A 19,576-nucleotide genomic window follows, 5' to 3' on the forward strand; every position below is an offset into this window, starting at 1 on the left:
TTTGTACAACAAACAAAGGGTATGTATGCTCGTAAATACAGTAATCAGCCTTATCATGTAAGACGTAGTCGTTTTACGACAACGACAGTTTCGTACTAGATTAATGAAACAGGTTGAATAATGGGCCTTTTCGGAAATGCATCACTGCGCTGCATCTGATGCGCAGTACATTCTAAAATGCAAAAGTTGCCAACACTGCAAATGTCATGAGTTCTAAAAAGCAACAGTGAAACATATGATGCGCAAAAACCCATCAAACAAGCATCACAAAAATGGTTGATGCATTGTCTGCGCATCAGCATCAGCTGATTTGCATGAGCATCTCAAACTAATCACCAGGGAAACCGGAAATATGCTCTAAAAAAGCGTTTTAGGCGCTTTAAATATGCAGTAAAAACTTTAAAATATGCTCTCAAAATTTAAAAAATATGCTCTTAAAAAAACAAACTTTTACATAATTTTTAACCAAAACAATTTACTTAAATTTTCAAATAAAAATCGTTGTCTATTGGATCTGAAAACATTTTTATACATAGAAAATGTTCTTTCGACATCAACAGATGTTACAGGAGCAAATTTAAAAGACAATATTTCTTTAACACTTAGAACGGTTAAGTTTGAATTAGAACTAAAATTTGATATTTAGATGGAGCTATTATTAAAATAGTGCTTATTTTATATTAAAACAAGTAAGAGAGCTATATTCGGCTGTGCCGAATCTTATATACCCTTCACCTAATTATACTTCAAAATAAAAAATTTAAATATTTTTAGGTAAACAAAAATTTTTTTTCAGTTTTTTAATTTTTTGGAAAAAATTTTTTTTTTTTAGGTGAACATTTTTTTCAGTTTTTTCATTTTTTGGATAAAAAAATTTTTCGAATTGTTATTTTAAATTTTTAAAAAAAATTTCTGTTTTTTTAATTTTTTTTTTTGGTGAAAAGCCATCTATTTTTTAATTTTGAATTTTAAACAAAGGAAGTAAAAACCTGTAACACAACAGCGAAAAATAAGTAAGACAAAATTTGTTTTTGATAAACTCAAAATATGCTATTAAACAGTAAAATATGCTCTAAAAACGCAAAATATGACATAAATATGCTCTTATAACAAATATATGCAAAAATATGTATTTAAGGGTAAAATATGCAAAAATATGCACTAACAAATCGATGCCAAAATTCTTAAATAGTTCTGAAACGTGTAAATATCTTATCCATGTGCTCATTAGACTCACCAGAAAAAACATGCATTTGCATATTTTGGTTTCCCTGCTAATCACAGATGCGCATCAAATGCAGCGCAGTGGTGCATTTCCGAAAAGGCCCAATTTCTTTAATCTAGTACGAAACTGTCGTTGTCGTAAAACGACTACGCCTTACATGATAAGGCTGAATATTACATCACTGCAGTTTAATCAAACTTTAACGTTCGAAAAAAGCATATTTGGCAACTCAGCTTTATGTCAAACCTATTTTAATGCAAATTCTTGGCAGTGATGCCTAACATTTTTGCAACCAACACATCAATTTACTTCCAAAAGCAAAAAGTTGCAGTACCCTGCATCAGTGATGCACAAATTTATTGCATTGACCACTTTGTTTTTATGTTACGTCAAAATTCTTATTGCCAAAAATGCTCCGATGTACCGACAACTTTTTAAAAGGCATATTTGTTATTTGGTTTTGTCAGATTACGTTATTAAAAGTTTATTTTCTTAAGTTCTTGCTGTAAATTAAATTTTCAAAGATTTGTTTATGAAAAATATATGGTAGTAAAATTATGGAATTCATACACATAAGTAGAACACTATTTAAAAGATCATAAAAAAACGTATCTCAATGCAATTACGTATTTTCTCTATAAATTTAGAAACCTTTTTAAACATTTAAGCTATTTTTTAAGCCTCAAAATGTTAAAATTTCAAGATAAGAATAAATTACTGAGTGTTCCAGTACTAGTCAAATATGTAGTAGGTTTCAGTTTCACTGGTTTTAATCAAAGTAATTCAGTTTAAACTTGTTAAATCGTACTAGTACTGGAAAATAACCAATATTTGTGATTTTATTTAAGTGTAATTTAGTTTACAATTTTAAGATATATGACTTGTAGTTTTATTTGTATATTCTTTTATTTTTATCACTATTATTATTGTTTAAATAAAATTCAGAAACACAACCAGCTATATTATATTATTGAGTAGATTTATATTTTTATTACATTTTATATTCGTATAATACAAAATAAATATAAATTACATACATATTTGAATTTAAATTGGATAAAGTTATAAAATAATACAATATACTATATACATACAGCGTATATAAAACTTAATAAAATAAATTATACATAAATATCATAAAAATTCACAAAGAAATTAAAACTAAAAAAAAAATTTGGAATTTATTTGTTTCATTACTAATAGGTAGATTTTTATTTATATTATATTGTAGTACACTATAATAATAGTAGTATTTTTGGAATAATTAGAGAAAATAAAAAAGTCTAATTGAAACTTTAGTGACAAGAATTTACATTTTCAAAGGGCAGTTTTTTTAAAATTAAATTTTCTATAATACTAGTTATTATTACTATTATTGCCCCATGGCAAGAAATTGCCCCAGCCACCAGTACGGGGTGTGGTTTCAGTAACTATTTATAAAAATACAATGAAAATTAGTTTCAAAATAAATAATGATCTAATAATTAATTTATAAACATTACCTTTCTGCCCTTTAGCAACACAATTAAGCATTTCCGCTTCGGATCGATTTAATTTAAGTATCGTATTCAAAACAGGTACCAAGCGAGTTTTTTCATCAGCATTATTCAGTGTTAAAAACTGAAAATATAATTACGAAAACATGTATTTTATTTATTTATTTCATATAACATTATAAACGGGCCTGAAACTTCATTTATAGTTAAACAATTCAACGAAATAAATATAAAAAGGGTACAAATTATAAATAAAAATAATAAAAATTTAATTAATGTGCAAATTTTTTACAAAAAGGCAACAAAATAAAAACACCTATATACATGTATAATTCAAGCTTAAAATCAATTAACAATCACAAGATGAATGTAATATGCATATTTTTTCATTATTATTATACGGTGGCAAATATAAGTAACAGGGACAAGATCTCAATAAAAAATTGGTAATGTATTAAAATTAGTGCAATTCTCACATGGAATGATCTCTCCGAGATCGGGTTTAACCTTGGAATAATGATCTGACAATTGCGTCTCGAATGACTGAATGAAAAAAATAATTACCATTTAGTATATGAGACAACGGTGCCACGGACTATGGTAGGACGTGCGGGGACGAAAACTGTAAAGCACATTATTTTACCCTGGCCGGCGCTGGTTAGTGACTGGGTAAACAATCTCTTGATGTCCAAGATTGCAGTCGCCGCAGAATTATGCACTTCATATAGCTAATGATGTGTCAATGTGACTAATGAGGAGACCAGGATTCTGGCTGTCAAACAACACAACGTGTTGCTGATTAGACAGTTTCCGATGGCATGTCACCAGACATCACATTTTTTGTGGACTACCGACGTTACTCCAATGCCATCCATTACGCCATACCATCTGAAGAACATATTACAACAAATGGGGGTCACGGAAACCATTAAGGGATATAAATGTACAAAGAGTCTTCAATGAACATCCTTCTGCGATTTCGGATGGTAAGCGGCAATTAACGATGCAAACTAGTTCAATTCAGAATTAAGAGCCGGTTTGTATTTCAATCAAATTTGGTACATACATTTGTTTCAGCCCATGGACGAACCCAACAGAAACTGGATGAAATCGGTCCATTATTTCAAATAGCCCCCATACAAAGTGGACTTTATCGGTCATAACAGTTTAATTTATATAGGTATCTACACAAATTTCGCTGATTTTATGATGATCGATCCATAATTAGTCATAGCTACCATATAAAGACCACTTCCGGAAATCAGTTTATCGATTATAAATATCTTAAAAATGTTGGTATTGACATAGAAATAAGTTTAATTTAGACATAAACCAAACGACTTAATTTCATGGCGATCGGTCCATAATTAACCATAGCTCCTATATCAAGCCAACTTCCGAAAGTTGTTCACGAAAATAAATTAATGAAATTTAAATAAAAAATGTTTGCTCATTTACTAAGTATGGGGTATTATATGGTCGGGCTTGACCGGTGTTTAATGTTAACGTTAATTTGATTTTTTTTTTGGTAACTGTAGCCAACATTGATTCACTAAATAAATATACGAAATTTCTTACAGGCTTACCTTCATTATCACATTCTTAACATATTCCGAATTATGCATATGCTGCTCTCTTTCCACCGAACGTTCTTGCCTTCGCAACTCTTCTTTCAGCATATCGTTCATTTGTGTTAGCTTGGCCAGATCTTGCTCATTTTCCGCCAACAAAGCGGTTAAATGACGCACTCTGCTCTCTTGCTTTTGCAGGCGTTCTTTTGTGGAATTCAATTCCAACTGTAGGAAATCTGTAGTTGTATTTTCTACACTCATTGCATTATCCGTTACATAGTGGTGTTGTTGATGTTGCGAGTTTGTTATTAACGTTTCACTATTAATGGCATTTAAGGGAGTGTTCAACAACTCATCGAGTGGCATAAAATCGTGCAGGGAACGTTTGGCAGATGAGGAATCATTGGAAATTTTACGCGAAGCTGCTAAGTTAGCTAAAGTTTCGGCTGCTTCTTCAGAACCTTCGGCATCTTCTCGTTCCATGAGGAGAAAATCGAGTTTACCTTGATCGATAGAATGATAGTCGATGTGCGCATGAGGAGGCTGATTTGTTGATTTTATAGCTCCAACAGTGGTGGGTAAACGTATATGTTGTGAGAGTTCTATGCGTAATTGTTCCAATTGTCTCTGATGAGATGTGTTTAATGATTGTATTTGGTCCTTATGACAATTATCCATAGATTCGATATGTTGACGGTGTTGTTTCAATGTTTCATGTTGTTGTTGGACATTTTGTTGGATTTCTTGATTTAGGGCATCGTTTTGTGTTCGTATATCTTCGATAAGTGTCATTAGTTCCTTTGAGCGTTTTTGTATTCTTATATTATCATCGTTCAAAGAATCCTTTTGTTTTTCTAAAGTTTCTATTTTTGTAGTTAACGTTTGAATAGTGGCATTCAGGCGTGTCTCTGTAGCTCTCATAGTAACCAATTCCTCTTCCAGCTCTCTCTCCTTAGAAGAATCTCGGTTCTGATTTTTTCTTAGGACAGCCTGGGCTTTTACCTTGTAATCCAAATACTCAACGCGTAAATCTTCTGTGACTCTGTCAGCCTGCTTTAGTTTTTGTTCACAGTCTGAGAGGGCCTCCTGGGTTGTGGAGAGTTGCAATGAAAGCTGTTCCCTTTCATTGTTTAGAGACCTTAGGGCAGACTCTTGATTGCTGGTAGATTGTGCCAATTCTGAATTAACGTTTTCCAATTCCAGTTTTAAGTTTTCCAAATCTTGTTCCAAAATCTTTGATTTGTCATAAGCTTGCTGTTTGCTATGCATTTCATCTCTGAGTGTCTTGTGTAGATGATCAATTTGTTGTTTTAATTCTTGAGAGTGTTTAATTTCAGAAGCCTTTGACGATTCCAATAGATCAATTTCTTTTCTTAGTTGTAGAATAGTGGAATCTTTACTTTTTAACGATTCTTGGGCAGCTTCCAATTCCAAGGAGCGGGTGGCGAGTTTATTCGTTACGTCCGTCAATGATTTTTCTGCAGCTTCTATTTCCAAATTCAAAACATTCGCTTGTTTGCGTGATAATTTCAACTTTTGATTTTCTGCTTTGAGAGAGTCAATGTGTTTTTGTTTTTCATTCACTTGTTTTTGTAAAGAGTCCATATCGGAAATTTTGTTTTTTAACTCCACTAACTGAGCATTCAACTCATTTTCGTGGCTTTTAAAATCTTGTATTTCTTTTTCCAGTCTATGCTTTACTATCGTCTCTTCTTGCAGTTTTTTCTTTAATTTGGCTGCTAAACCTCGCAGTTTGTTGTATTTGTCTTCAAATGAATCCTCCACATCTTTAAGTCTCTGTAGCTCATCAGCTCTCGAAATAGTTGATGTTGAAAGGACATCACTTTGATTGTCCAATTCATTGGAGGTGGCAGCAGTATTCGACTTTATATTTTCCAATTCAATACTGAGTACTCGAACTTTTTCTTCATTCAATGAGCTGGTATGTTCTAAGGTTTCTACTTTTTGTTTGGTCATGCTTATTTCTTTTGTAATGGTTTCTAGTTCACTTTGTTTCTCTGTCAATTGTAGGTCTTTTTTGTCTATTTCTTGTTGAATATCTGCCAATTTTTCTGCATTAGTTTTGAGATCAGTTTTTAGAATTTGATGTTCTTCGTGTTGTCGCGATATTAGATCTCCCCTTGCCTTAAGAGCTTCATTCAATTCACGCATTTCATCGAGCAATTCACCATGTTCCATTTCTTTATTTTTGTACATTTGTTGGTATTCTTCCAACGACTGTTGAGCTGCTAACAGTTGTTCTTTTAAGCAAAACATGGCTTCAGTTTCACCAGCGGTTTTCTGTAATTCTTGTATTTTGTTATTTAAAGCCAGTTTTTCCTCGTTAACTTTGTGCAAATCAAGAGAAAGACTTTCAAAATATTGCTTATCTTTTAGCTGTTCTTGTTCTAAAGACTTTAGCTTTTCTGAGAGTTCTTGACACTCACTTTGTGATTTCTTTAAAGAATCTTCTAAAGATTTTTGAATAGATGCTTTTGAAACATCTTGCAATTGAGTTTTTAAATGATGGTTTTCTTCATTTATTTTAAACAACTCAGCTTTCATATTTTCTAATTCTTGGGTTTGATTTTCAAACCCATGTTTTTCTTGTTGTAATTGTTGTTCAGTTTGAGCATCTAGTAAAGACTTTTCAGTTTTTAACAGTTTTTCATTTCGATCTTCAGAGATTTCTGGTATTTCGTTTTTATTTTTTAGTTGTTCATAATCTTCTTTTAGTTTCTCCAATTCTAAACTTTGAATTTGATAGTCTTCACTGGCTTTTTGGGCCAAGGCTTGTAATTCTTGCAATTTTACAGCAATTTTATAACATTTTTCAAACTCTTTACTAGAGTCTAATTGATCATGATCCACTTTAGATTTAGCATTCTCTTTTAACATAACATTCTCTGCTCGAATTGCGTGATACTCTTGTAAAGCAGTTTTACTTAGCTGCCACATTTCATCAAGCCTTTTAACAGAACTTTCTAAAGTTACCGATGAAGATTCATTGGGTTTAATACCTAAATTTTCTTTTAGTTTTACATTTTCTTCTTGTAAATTGTGATAATCATGTTTGGCTTTTTCTGACAATTGCAACAACTCATTCAATTTATCGACACAAACAATTTTCTCTCCAACGTTTTCATTGCTTCGATCTCTGCCCAACTTTTGCAATAATTTTATATTTTCATCCCTTAAATTATTGAGCTCTTTGCATAGTACTTTTGAAGCTCTAATAATTTCATTTTGCCATTGCGATACAGAATCTGCATACTCATGCTGGGTTTCCAAAAGTATACGTTTGCATTCTTTAAGTTTTTTTAATTTTTTGTGCACCTCTATGAATCTGTCTTTAAGGGAATTAAATTTATGTCTTTGCTCTGTGTTGATATCCTTAATAAATTTATACTTTTCTTTCATTTCTTGTAATTCTTGAGACAACTCCTCATTTTTCAATTGTATTTCATGGCTTTTAGCTTCGGCTTCTTTTAATTGGACAATTTCTTTTTCCAGCAAAACTAAATTTTCTTTTTGCTCTTTTCCAAAACCACTTACTTGTTTGAGTTGTGCTTCCATGTTTTCTATGTCGGTCAAAAGAGATTCATTGTCATCGGTTAGACGCTGTAGTTGACGTTTTAAACTTTCATTTTCTATTGCAAATTTTTCCAAATTGTCTGTATCTAATTTGCGCTGCTTTTGTAATTCGGCAACCTGTGTTGTTAGTTGAAGTTTATTTTCAGTATAAACTTCTAGCATTTCTTTCATAGTCAATAAGGCTTTTTTATCGGCATCCTTTTGTGTTTCATGTTGTTGTAGCTGCTCTTTTAATTTACGATTTTCTTCGGAAATTTCTGAAAATAAAATTTAATGTGAGTAAAATTCCTATTCAAGGCGCGAAAGAAATTTATACAATTTATACAAATAAGTTAGATTACTATATTCAGTTGTGCCGAATCTTATTTAAATAATTAAGAATTAACGTAGAAAAATTATGGTTAAATTTAATTAAGCTTTTGTCTGGTACGGTTCAATATGACTTGTATATGGTTTAATTTGAACAGAAAAGTAAAATAATTTTAGGTGATGATAACGTTGCATCACCTAAAATTATTTTACACTTTACGCAACTACTGGGAAGATGTAAATGTGAAATTAATTTTAATTTGGAGGTTTATATATACAAAAATGGAATTAAGAACTATTCAAAAAGATAGAGAAATATAATTTTTTTCAAAATATTAAATTTCTTTTGCAGATGTGGGCTTGTTTGCATATGCCGCCTATGTCTAGATATTTAATTTTATGAGTTTTATGAGTTATATACGAAGTACAAGGTCCACAGGGGCTTATTTCTAATTGTATGAAATTTTATATGAAAACACCATTTTTTTTGTTTTGCTTCATTATTATTTACTAACTATACATGTATAATGAATTTTAAACAAAATTTTTATTTTATATCATTATTAATTGTTTATGAATTTTATAGGAGAAAAGCCTAAAAAAAATGTTGTGTAGATTGTCCCTCTTCCAACATATTTTGTTTGCAGGTGTAGCATCGAATGCCAATAGGCCCAAAAAGTAACTAAAATTCAAAGAACACGTTTGTGATATGTTCAAACAATAAAACAAGCCAAAAGAAAGTGCATTTATTAATGATTTCTTGAAATTTCAGTACAAGGTCCCAGTTACCTTTCTCAATAGAAACTAAACTATAGGTCAGATCGCCTTTTTTTCTAAACGATTCTAGACAAAAAATTTTTTTAATACATATGGGGGTTGGGTATACTTCCCATGCACCATCAATGAGTAATTTCAGTTTGAAAAAAGTTCCCCGGAAAATCTGAAAAAAGGATTACTGAGGGAGAACTCCAGTAATCCTTTTTTCAGATTTTCTTCAGAAAGTCGGGTTAAAATGTATTAATTTCAAAATTAGTACATTGTCTGTCACCATTTCTTAGTTACGTTATTGTCTATATACAGAATTTAGTATCCGAGATATAACAAAAACATTTGCAAATTTAAACAAATTTAAAATTTGTATTTTTGTTCTCACAATTATGAATGCTAACATTTTTATCGCGTTATGAAAAATTTCAATAGGACCGATTTTTTTATATCTGCCATTTTTGGACTGATTTGAGTGTTTTCTCAATATCCATTATTTTCGAGCTTCACATAGTTAATTTTTATATATAAGTTTTTGGTTAGTCATAGTTTTAGCTTATATCTCAGTCTTTTTGCTCTGTGCGAGAAGTCTTCCAAGGTGTTCGGGTGGCTTTGTAGTTTTATAATTTATTTTCATTCTTCAACTCATCCTTAACCAATGGTATGATCATGTTGTCTTTTTCGTATTAACACTGGTGCACCCGTTATGGTAGATGAATTTTCAATTGGGCACTCTGTAAAACACAATTACATTCCAATATACAACATGACTTTATAGTCAAGGATTATATTTTATTGGTCATCATTGACCAAGAGGCTTTTAATTTCATGTGAAGTCTCTTGGCTTCTATAAGAAGACACCAACTAAGTTAAATACCAAGGTAAGCAATAGTATCTTTCCCACGACAATTGGACCTGTTACAACAACAGTATCTGTCTTACTGCTGATAATACTTTATCAGTCAATATGTATGTTATTGCATTGGTGTAAATGTGAAAGTGAATTCTCCTAACTATAAAGATCTTAGAACAATTCAAAGATGTCTCTATTTGTTGTCAACTTTCCGAAGACAAGTTTTTGTTATACTTTGTTTTCCAAATTTAATAAACAAAACAAGTTTATTTACTTATTTTTATGCAACTCGATTCGAAGATGAACATTTTGGTACATATATTTTTGTATGTTAAATAGCTTATAACATGAAAGAGTATAAAAAATTAAATCTTATAAGCACTTTCTTTTTTTAGCTAAAAAGTTTTATCGCAATTGAATCAAATAATCTTCACTTAACTTACCATCTTTAGCTTGTTTTGCCTTCTTCGCTATTCCCAGGAGTCCTTTATATTTTTGAATAATTTCCTCTTTACTGAGTGATTCCAAAGACATTTTTTGCTGAAAATAATGGAATATTTTGTTACAAATTACACGTATTCATTTGTTTATTGTATGTGAGAAAAAAAGGTTTATGTTACCCCTTGTTGTGATGTATCCATCTTTTCTTCTTCCATTTAGTATTTGTCTAATGAAAAACAACGACCATGTCGTTTCTTATCACTTTTTATCTTTTACTTCGTATTTTCTTGTAACCAATATAGTATAAATTTTAATTGTTATTGAAAGAAGTGGAAATTGTTTTGTTTATTTTAGTATGATGTCGTAATTAAATAAAAAAAATGATTTTTATTTATATTTTTGCTAATTTTTTGGTTCTCCTTTACATCATTTTCTTGATGATTAAATTTTGACATTACAATTGAATAACCAATACACCCTGCTACCGATTACCTTAAAAATCAACACCAACGTTGTCAACTCATTGCTTTTGGCACCGTTTTAGTGATTTTCAAAATTATAAACGCAAGAAATAAATATCGGCTTTATTTGCTATAAAATTCTGAATAAAATAAAAAACTTGCCAACAGTTAACTAGTTCCTATAAATAATTACTCGCATTCAAATTTGGAACATGTGAAAAGGTCCTTGCGTTTTGTTTTATAGAAACAAATTTCTAATTTTTATATGATCCGGAAAGAGAACTACATGCATAAGGGTATAAAATAAAATTTGACTCATTTAAGTGGACAAAGCCCCTCCAGTCCTATACAAACTTAAACAATTTTGAAAAAAAATTTAAGTTTCATACATACAAATATTATTTACTATCACGCGGTAAATAACGCCACAGACATTATATCAGATAGACTCAATAAAGAAAGATACTGAAACAAAGAAGAAAATAAACGAAATGAGTTTTATTTTCTAATGGAAAGAAAAAACTCTTCAAATGAGTTTTATTTTATGCCGCAAAAAAAACTCCTCGAACGAGTTTTTGATAACCGTTAATAGGGTACTTTGTTTTTTCTTATATTGGATGCAAAATTTGTATACTTACATATTAAATGTAACTTATTAATTCAAAAATAGGTAGGTGCAATGCATTTTTGTCGCAGTAAAAACAACTAATATGTTACGAATTTGCATTAGCGATTTGAATTTAACGGTATGTAACGACTGCCTGCAACATTCATCATGTTTATAAACATGTCCATCAGAAGAAGCTTCTACTTATCAACAATGTTGCTAGCACGCAGTTATTAGCATTGTTTATTAGTATGGCGACACTAAATGTTAAAGCTGCAAACATTAATATGAAAGCTCGAATATTCTAGTTTTGTCCGTTACACATGATTTTAAGACTTCATGTTAAATTTGTAATATGTTAATGGTGAGTTATCGTACTCATGTCAATGTTAAGATATTTAATTATTTTTTAATTGTCAGCGAACCAAATATCATGTTAATGTTAATATTAAGCATTCTAGTTATAACGTAAATAACAAAGCAGCCTTTATAGCGAGTAATGGGTTATGTACATTTAATGTGATGACATTTGAACTTTGTAATGCTCTTGCCACATTCGAGCAAGTGTTGAATGGACTTCACTTGAATACATGCTTGGTCGATGACATAATTGTTATGGGAAAGCCTTTTGATGAACATCTGAAAAACCTTGAAGAAGTCCTTAAACGAATTTCAGCGGCTAGACACAAACTTAGTGTTAAGAAATGTGCATTGTTCGAGATAGAAATTAAGTATTTGGGTCATCGCGAATATAATCTGGCCTCGTTCGAAAAATCTTCACAAATTGCGCAGTTTGCACAAGCTTATATGAGTTAACAAAGAAGACCCTACCATTCTAGTGGAGGGAATACAAGAACAAGCATTCCAACATTTAATGGAACTGTTGCGTACGGCACCAATTTTGTCATATCCCATCCATGAAGCGAAGTTTGTACTAGATAGCGATGCGAGCGGATACGGAATAGGAAAAAGTCATAGGATAGTACAACCGAATACTTTCGAAGCCTGAGAGAAACTACAGCCTGACGCGAAGTAAACTCCTGGCAGTATTATAGTGTTTGGAGCACTATCACGAGTATCTGGCTCAAAGCTATGACACTAGCATCGAGCACCGGAAATTTTTGAAACATGGCCCCGCAACGTGGAATGCTATCATTGTACAACAGTCGAAGAATAGGAATGTGTCATCAATATTCAAATTATGTATATAGAGTCTAGTCTGTGGCGCAAAGAAGTGAACCCATACAGGAAAACGCAACCCGCAATGAAATATCCACTGATGAGATCATATTAGACCCTATGGAATAGTCTACAGTTGTTAAATAGCTCAAACGGTGACAAATCTAATTGTGGTGCCGTCCTCTAAAATAAACGAAGTAATGAAAATGATCCATGACGGTCGCAGTGGTTGTCATCTTGGTGTGAAAACACTAGAAAAGTAGGAGCAATGTTTTTATAGGGTTATAGGTTATACAAATCGCATAGTCGATATCAAAACATAGTAACCCATTTTAGATGGCCCAATATGTTCTTAATTGTTTTGTAAAAAGTTCCGATAACACCGATCCTGGTATGGATATTATAGCCAAAAAATTAAAATATCCCATTTTTGGGACTTTTCAAAACCTTTTTGGGAGTTTCGGGATTCCTGATAAAAAATTTCAAAATTAGTTTTTCAATAGTTCAATAGCGTAATCTATATAACTGTAAAATTTCATTAAAAAATTAAAAAATTTCAATTTGAATTTTTTAATTGTCAAAAGTTATATACATTTTTGAAGAATAGATAAAATCTCCTATCCATTGGAATATATCCTGTGTACCTTATGTTTTTACTTGGTAAATTCATTAGGGAAAACTTAACATCTCGCAGAGAATTTACCCAGCACTTTTATTTTCATTCTTTGTGATATATTAATTTTTCTGGGTGAGCCCATGACCCAAGTGATAAATAAAGATTATAATTCATATAAATATGTGCATATATGTATTTAATTTGTACATTATTAAGAACAATATATATATTAAATATTGAATTACATTTATGAATTGTGGTAATTATAAAAACAATTTTTGTCAGTTGTTAAACACAAATTTAGTTTACATTTGGTACAGTACATCCGAGTTTGTCCTACGCTACCAGGATACTTCCATCTTCCCTTCTTATCCATGGTTGGCCAGTGGTATATTTTGTCCATTCCGGTGTCCTGTGGTAGTGCAGTATGAGCATTTGGTTTTTTACGTTTTTCTTGAATATATGTTTAAATAGGTGGACGACCGACCTCTTTGATGGGGTTGTTGGGTATTAAAGGCGAAAAGGGCATCAGCAATTTCCAATTTAAAATCTATTAAACGCATAGCCTTAAATCCTGCTTTGTTTTTATTGATTCATTTATATAATTGCCAGCAGTTGACAGCCGTCATATCCGAAAGGTGATAAAATACTCTGTTGTCCTTTTTCGACTTTTCATATGTATTTTGTACCGACCCATTGCGCTATCCATTAAATCGACCCCTCCCATGTCGCAATTGTAGTCCATAATAATTTGAGGGCATGAAATTATCTTATGCGTTCTTTCTTTTTTATCAATTCTTTTTACAGTTGGTGATTGCAATGTATTATTTCCTACGCATTCTGATATTGGTTTTGTGCCAATATAACTTGAGATTAAATTCACAATTCGGTTATCTTTCCATGACAGTGAAGCTACCTCTATTACATGTATACAGTGCCGGACTTAAATATTCACACAGCATACATATTTATCTTTAATCTTCCATATTTTTTAAACGAAGGCCACAACTTTCGTACTGGTTTCAAAAAAATATTTATTTACGTATAACTTATTGAAATATATGGAAAAACTAAAAATAAGTTTCATCGACGGTTCAATGGACAAAACAGAGTACCTTAATATTTTAAAAGAAAACCTACTGCAATGCGCTCTAAAGTTAAAGCTTGGGAACGTTTCTATATTCAACAGTACAATGACCCCAAACACACAGCCCATGACGTCCGAATATGAATAATGCATCATGTTCCCCACATTCTCCCGACTTCTCCGCAAGCACCTGACATGAATCCCATAGAACATCTGTGGGATAAATTTGCCGAACGTGTAGGAAAGCACCATATTATTAGTAAGACTCAACTTAATGAAGTCCTGTTACAATAATCGCAAAATATTGGAGCTGACGTCACCATAAATTGGTCGATTCAATGCCAAGACGATTAAAATAAGTCATTCAAAAGATTGGCTACTCCACAAAATATTAAACTATAAAAAAAACTATTTTCTTATTAAAAATTAGAAACTGTGTGAATATTTTTGTCCCCTTAAAATCGAACTTCGAAACATTAGTTAAATTTTTTTTCTGAAATGTGCCAACTTATTTTTAGTTTTTCCATATATTTCAATAAGTTATACGTAAATAAATATTTTTTTGAAACCAGTACGAAAGTTGTGGCCTTCGTTTAAAAAATATGGAAGATTAAAGATAAATCTGTATGCTGTGTGAATATTTAAGTCCGGCACTGTATGTGCCACATATTCTTCGCTAGTTCACGATACAATTTTAGCATTACCTTTTCATCAGGACGTTTGCATTTTTTTATTCAATTTCGGCGAATAGTACCAACAGACAGGATACCCTAAGTTCGCAAAAATACTACTTAGTGCCATTAGTGTAATAATTGTCAAAATAAACTATGTAGTTTTGATAACGGGGTACTTCTCGTAGCAATCTTATCACTATATTTGCGGATGATTGAAGATCCCTGTGCTGGAACATCGGGATTGCAATCACATAAAATTGAAATGGTATGTAAATTTAGATTAGGAAGTGAAGAAGAATGTTCAGATTCAAGTAAATCTAAGTGACTTGATTCCACTTCAATCAAATCTCCCGTATTTGTATCATCATTGATCATGTTGAGAAAGTAGTCCTGATAAATTGAGGTCAATATCACTCTGATTCATATCTTCTTCATCTGCAATAAGTTGCATACGACCTGGCTTTTCATTCAATATGTCACCTTGGTCCTCACAATTATCGCTTTCGTCCTCTATGTCATCAATGCTGTCGTCATTTATGCCTTCGCCATTACAAAGTAATTTACAAACGTCGTCGTCGATCATTATTTTTCTACCATATTTATTAAAATTTCTCAATACGGTAATGAATTACATAAAAAACTTAAAACTTTTTTATTTTTATGTAAGTTTTTTATAGCCTAGATCAAACAGAATTCAAATTATTTTTTTTTCATTTATGGCCTGTTATATAATAAACAATATAAAGTAGACGTTAAGCTATTTTAATCGAAACTGAATATGTGGTAATTTTTTGAATAGTTGTATCTTTAAAGATACCAGGGGCATTAAAGGGTTAAAGACTAGCTGACCCGGTGCGCTTCGTCACCCCATTTAGAAGAAAGAAATAGTACTATTAAGTCTCCCTTTGTGAATCTAATTGTAAATGTCTAATTTCATATTTCTGGGTCCATTATTATAAAAAAGGCAAAAGAATGTTACCACTAAAAAGTCACCTTTTTTGAATTCAAATTCATTCAGAAGTCCTTTAAGGAAAGCTGACGGCACCTGGGCTCGCAGCACGGAGGAAAAGGCTAAAATATTTGCCGATCACTTAAGTGCAGTCTTTCAACCAAACTCGCCAACAACTGTTTTTGAACTTGAAGAGCCACCTGTGTCAACATTATCTAATGATGACATATTAGCTATAAGCCCAGAAGACATCAACGAAGTAATCAAGGATAATATAATATTAAGAAAATCACCTGGAAATGATTCTGTTACACCTACTATGATTAAACACCTACCGAGTTTGGCAATAATTGTGCTGTCTACAATATTTAATGCGATCTTTAAACATGGAGTTTTTCCGACAAATTGGAAAACTTCTCAGATAATACTGATACCAAAGCCAGGTAAAGACTTAACCGTACCATCCTCCTATAGACCAATAAGCTTGCTTCCTTGCTTATCAAAACTGTTCGAAAAAGTGTTCCAAAAGAAAATCATACCATTTTTAAATGAGAAAAATATAATCCCAGTTCATCAATTTGGTTTCCGGGAACGCCACGGAACAATCGAACAAGTCAATCGTATAACCGTAGATATAAGAAAATCCTTTGAATTAAAGAGATATTGTTCAGCAATATTTTTGGATGTCGCTCAAGCCTTCGACAAAGTATGGCACAAAGGCCTGGTATATAAAATAAAATGTTTGCTGCCACCATCTACTCATAAACTATTGGAATCGTATCTATCGGACCGTATATTTACAGTTAAGTACAACGATTACGTGACAAGAGAATATAGGATTGGAGCAGGAGTACCACAAGGAAGTGTTCTTGGACCTACCCTCTATTTGATTTACACCTCTGATTTGCCTACGAGCGATGAATTGACTATTTCTACATTTGCTGATGACACCGCAATTATTAGCTCGCATGAAAACCCATATATAGCATCTAGTATACTAGATGGCTACTTAAGATGTGTGGAAACATGGTTAAACAAATGGAGAATACGTGTAAATGAGTTAAAAAGCAAACATGTTACGTTCACACTGAGGAGGGGATGCTGTCCACCTGTCACACATAACAATGTTAATATACCTCAGTCCGATTATGTTACATATCTTGGTATTCACTTAGATAGAAGACTTACTTGGCGCTGTCATATAGAAACCAAGAGACTTCACATGAAGTTAAAAGCATCTAGCGTTCACTGGTTAATAAGTGACCAATCAAAGTTAAGCCTGGACTATAAAGTCACCCTGTATAAAATCATTTTAAAACCAATTTGGACATATGGAATCCAATTGTGGGGAACGGCCAGTAATTCCAGTATTGAGCTTATACAGAGGGCCCAGTCGGAAATTCTTAGGACCATGTCGGGTGCACCATGGTACATAAGAAATGAAAACATCCACAGGGACTTGGAAGTGCCACTAGTGAAGGATGAGTTTAAGAAAGTTCGCGATAAATATATACTGAAATGCTCTCTTTAGAGAGCAATTAGTTTTAATTTTAGTTATAAGATTAAATCACTTATTGTTAGGCCTAATGATATTGGCAGATTCAATAAATAAATAAAAAGATAAAAAAAAAAAATTCAGAATCATGTGTGCCTAATTTTAAATTTTTTAGGTTTATTATTATAAAATATTCAAAAAGTACCATTGCAATAAATAAATAGTACCATTGATTATCACTTTTGAATTCGCATTCACTAAACCATAACGTCAAGTTTGAATTTTAAATTTGTATAGCATTTCCTATATTATCAACTAATTTTGTTTCTATAACACTTAATATTTAATAAATTATCACAAAACCGAAACCGTGGTTTTGAAATTCTTCGGTTTTTTGGAAACTCTAGGTCCATTATTATCGGTTTTCAATTTTTTAAAACCGAAATCGCGGTTTTGAAATTTAAAAAAGTATCATTAGAATATATAAAAAGTACCAAAAAGCACCCACCTGTGGTTTCCCACTCTCTCGGGTCCATATAAGCTTAATTTCATGTTTTTAGGTTAACTGGTTAAGAAATTACAAAAAGTACCATTCGAATAAAGAAAAAGTACCAAAAAGTCTCCCTCTAGAATCCTAACTCACAAAAAGCCTTCTCACTCACTTTGGACCATATATGCTTAATTTAATGTTTCTAAATCCATTGTTATAGAAAATTCAAAAAGTACCATTAGAAGAATAAAAAAAGTACCTATAGTTCAGTTCTCACATTTTGGTACCTAAATATTATCAGTTAACTTTAATGTCGATTAGTGAAATAATTTAAAATATTAAAAAAGTACCATTTTCCCTTTTCCTCCTTCAAGTTTGAAATTTAAAAATATTCCATTTTGCCAAAATTGTTTATGCTACAGACATGTCTCAAACGATTCAAATTTGTGTTAATGTGCCCAGGAAAAAACAGTGTTACGTTTTAACCTTTTCAAAACGCTTGGTTTATTTCCTTTAAATAAACCGGATACTTTTGATTGCAAATAAAAGCCGTTTAGTAGTTTAAAAAATGTAACAACTCTTTATTTATTTAAAATGTACAACAACCACAGAATTAAATAGTCACTTAATGTTCGAATAGCGTCTCTGATAAACTCACTCACGATTGCAACCTCTGCCACTATTTATAACACTGCATTACCATCTAGAAAGCTCCATTTCTACAATGTTCTTTAACTGAATATACGGTCGCAGCAAACAGCGTTGCCATACTTACGATCAATGGTCAACTAAAAGCTTTTATTCAATGTTAATAATGCCAACAGATATGTTAAAGTTTGGGCACTGCTATTTGAAAGCATTATGCAACTTTAAATCAGCCGTTAAAATCGTTATATTTGAATTCAAGTACAATTTCGTAACATTATAACGATTTAAATTTCTATAATTCCTAAACTAATAGAGAGCAGGCACACATTTTAACGTTTTTGTACTTATAATTACGAGAGCTATCAACACAAAAAAAAGTTATTAAAATGCAAGCTGTTTCGACGATCTTGATTTATACCAAAAATTTTTAATATTTTTCAAACCAAAAACATGAGGCTTGTTTCCTTTTTATTGATTGATATAACGTATAATACAACTGTAATTCAATAGATTGACACTGTAGTCAAGGGAGGAATTACACTTGTTTTCAACTTGAATTCCAGCAGCAAAAATTTTTACAATATTTACCAAGACCTTAAATTGTTTTTCTTACTTTTTCACTTTTTTTATTTCATTTCATTTATTGTAATATTTCTCATACATATAAGCAAGTCTCAGAAACAGTCTACCAACAAAAAAAATTTTAAATGAATCAAACTTGGAATTCTTTATATATAAACAAAATGTATTTTGATGGTCATTCATACAAAAATGATTATCAAATCCAACCTTAAATTGTTTTTCTTACTTTTTCACTTTTTTTATTTCATTTCATTTATTGTAATATTTCTCATACATATAAGCAAGTCTCAGAAACAGTCTACCAACAAAAAAAATTTTAAATGAATCAAACTTGGAATTCTTTATATATAAACAAAATGTATTTTGATGGTCATTCATACAAAAATGATTATCAAATCCAACACTAGGTCAGATATCTTAATTTTATAAATAAAAATGAATTTTTTAATGTGTTTTTATAATTACTGAAATGTTAACAAGATGGTTCGACTTTTTGTAACGTGCTTCACAAAATTTTGCGATCAATTATTTCGC

The 19,576-nt window shown here is 31.4% G+C and overlaps 1 protein-coding gene across 1 annotated transcript; it reads right to left on the bottom strand.

Annotated features, from left to right (window-relative positions):
* Positions 1-2,183: 2,183 nt before the first annotated feature.
* GCC185 (GRIP and coiled-coil domain containing 185 kDa) lies at positions 2,184-10,653 on the bottom strand. Its single transcript, XM_065513936.1, has 5 exons — positions 10,434-10,653; positions 10,257-10,353; positions 4,308-8,143; positions 2,728-2,845; positions 2,184-2,655 (listed from the first exon to the last, which is right to left on the bottom strand). The coding sequence occupies exons 1-5, from the start codon at positions 10,467-10,469 to the stop codon at positions 2,582-2,584; spliced, it is 4,161 nt and encodes a 1,386-aa protein (XP_065370008.1). The 5' UTR covers positions 10,470-10,653; the 3' UTR covers positions 2,184-2,581.
* Positions 10,654-19,576: the final 8,923 nt, after the last annotated feature.

Source organism: Calliphora vicina, chromosome 1 (assembly GCF_958450345.1).
Source record: "Calliphora vicina chromosome 1, idCalVici1.1, whole genome shotgun sequence".
NCBI lineage: Eukaryota > Metazoa > Arthropoda > Insecta > Diptera > Calliphoridae > Calliphora > Calliphora vicina.

Bases quoted from the DNA above. Each gene is read 5' to 3' on its own strand.
- GCC185 (XM_065513936.1), bottom strand. From the start codon at position 10,469: ATGGAAGAAGAAAAGATGGATACATCACAACAAGGG. The intron at 8,144-10,256 runs GTAAGTTAAGTG...TTTTATTTTCAG, and splicing joins GGCAAAACAAGCTAAAGATG to AAATTTCCGAAGAAAATCGT. The intron at 2,656-2,727 runs GTAATGTTTATA...TTTTATAAATAG, and splicing joins TGTTGCTAAAGGGCAGAAAG to TTACTGAAACCACACCCCGT.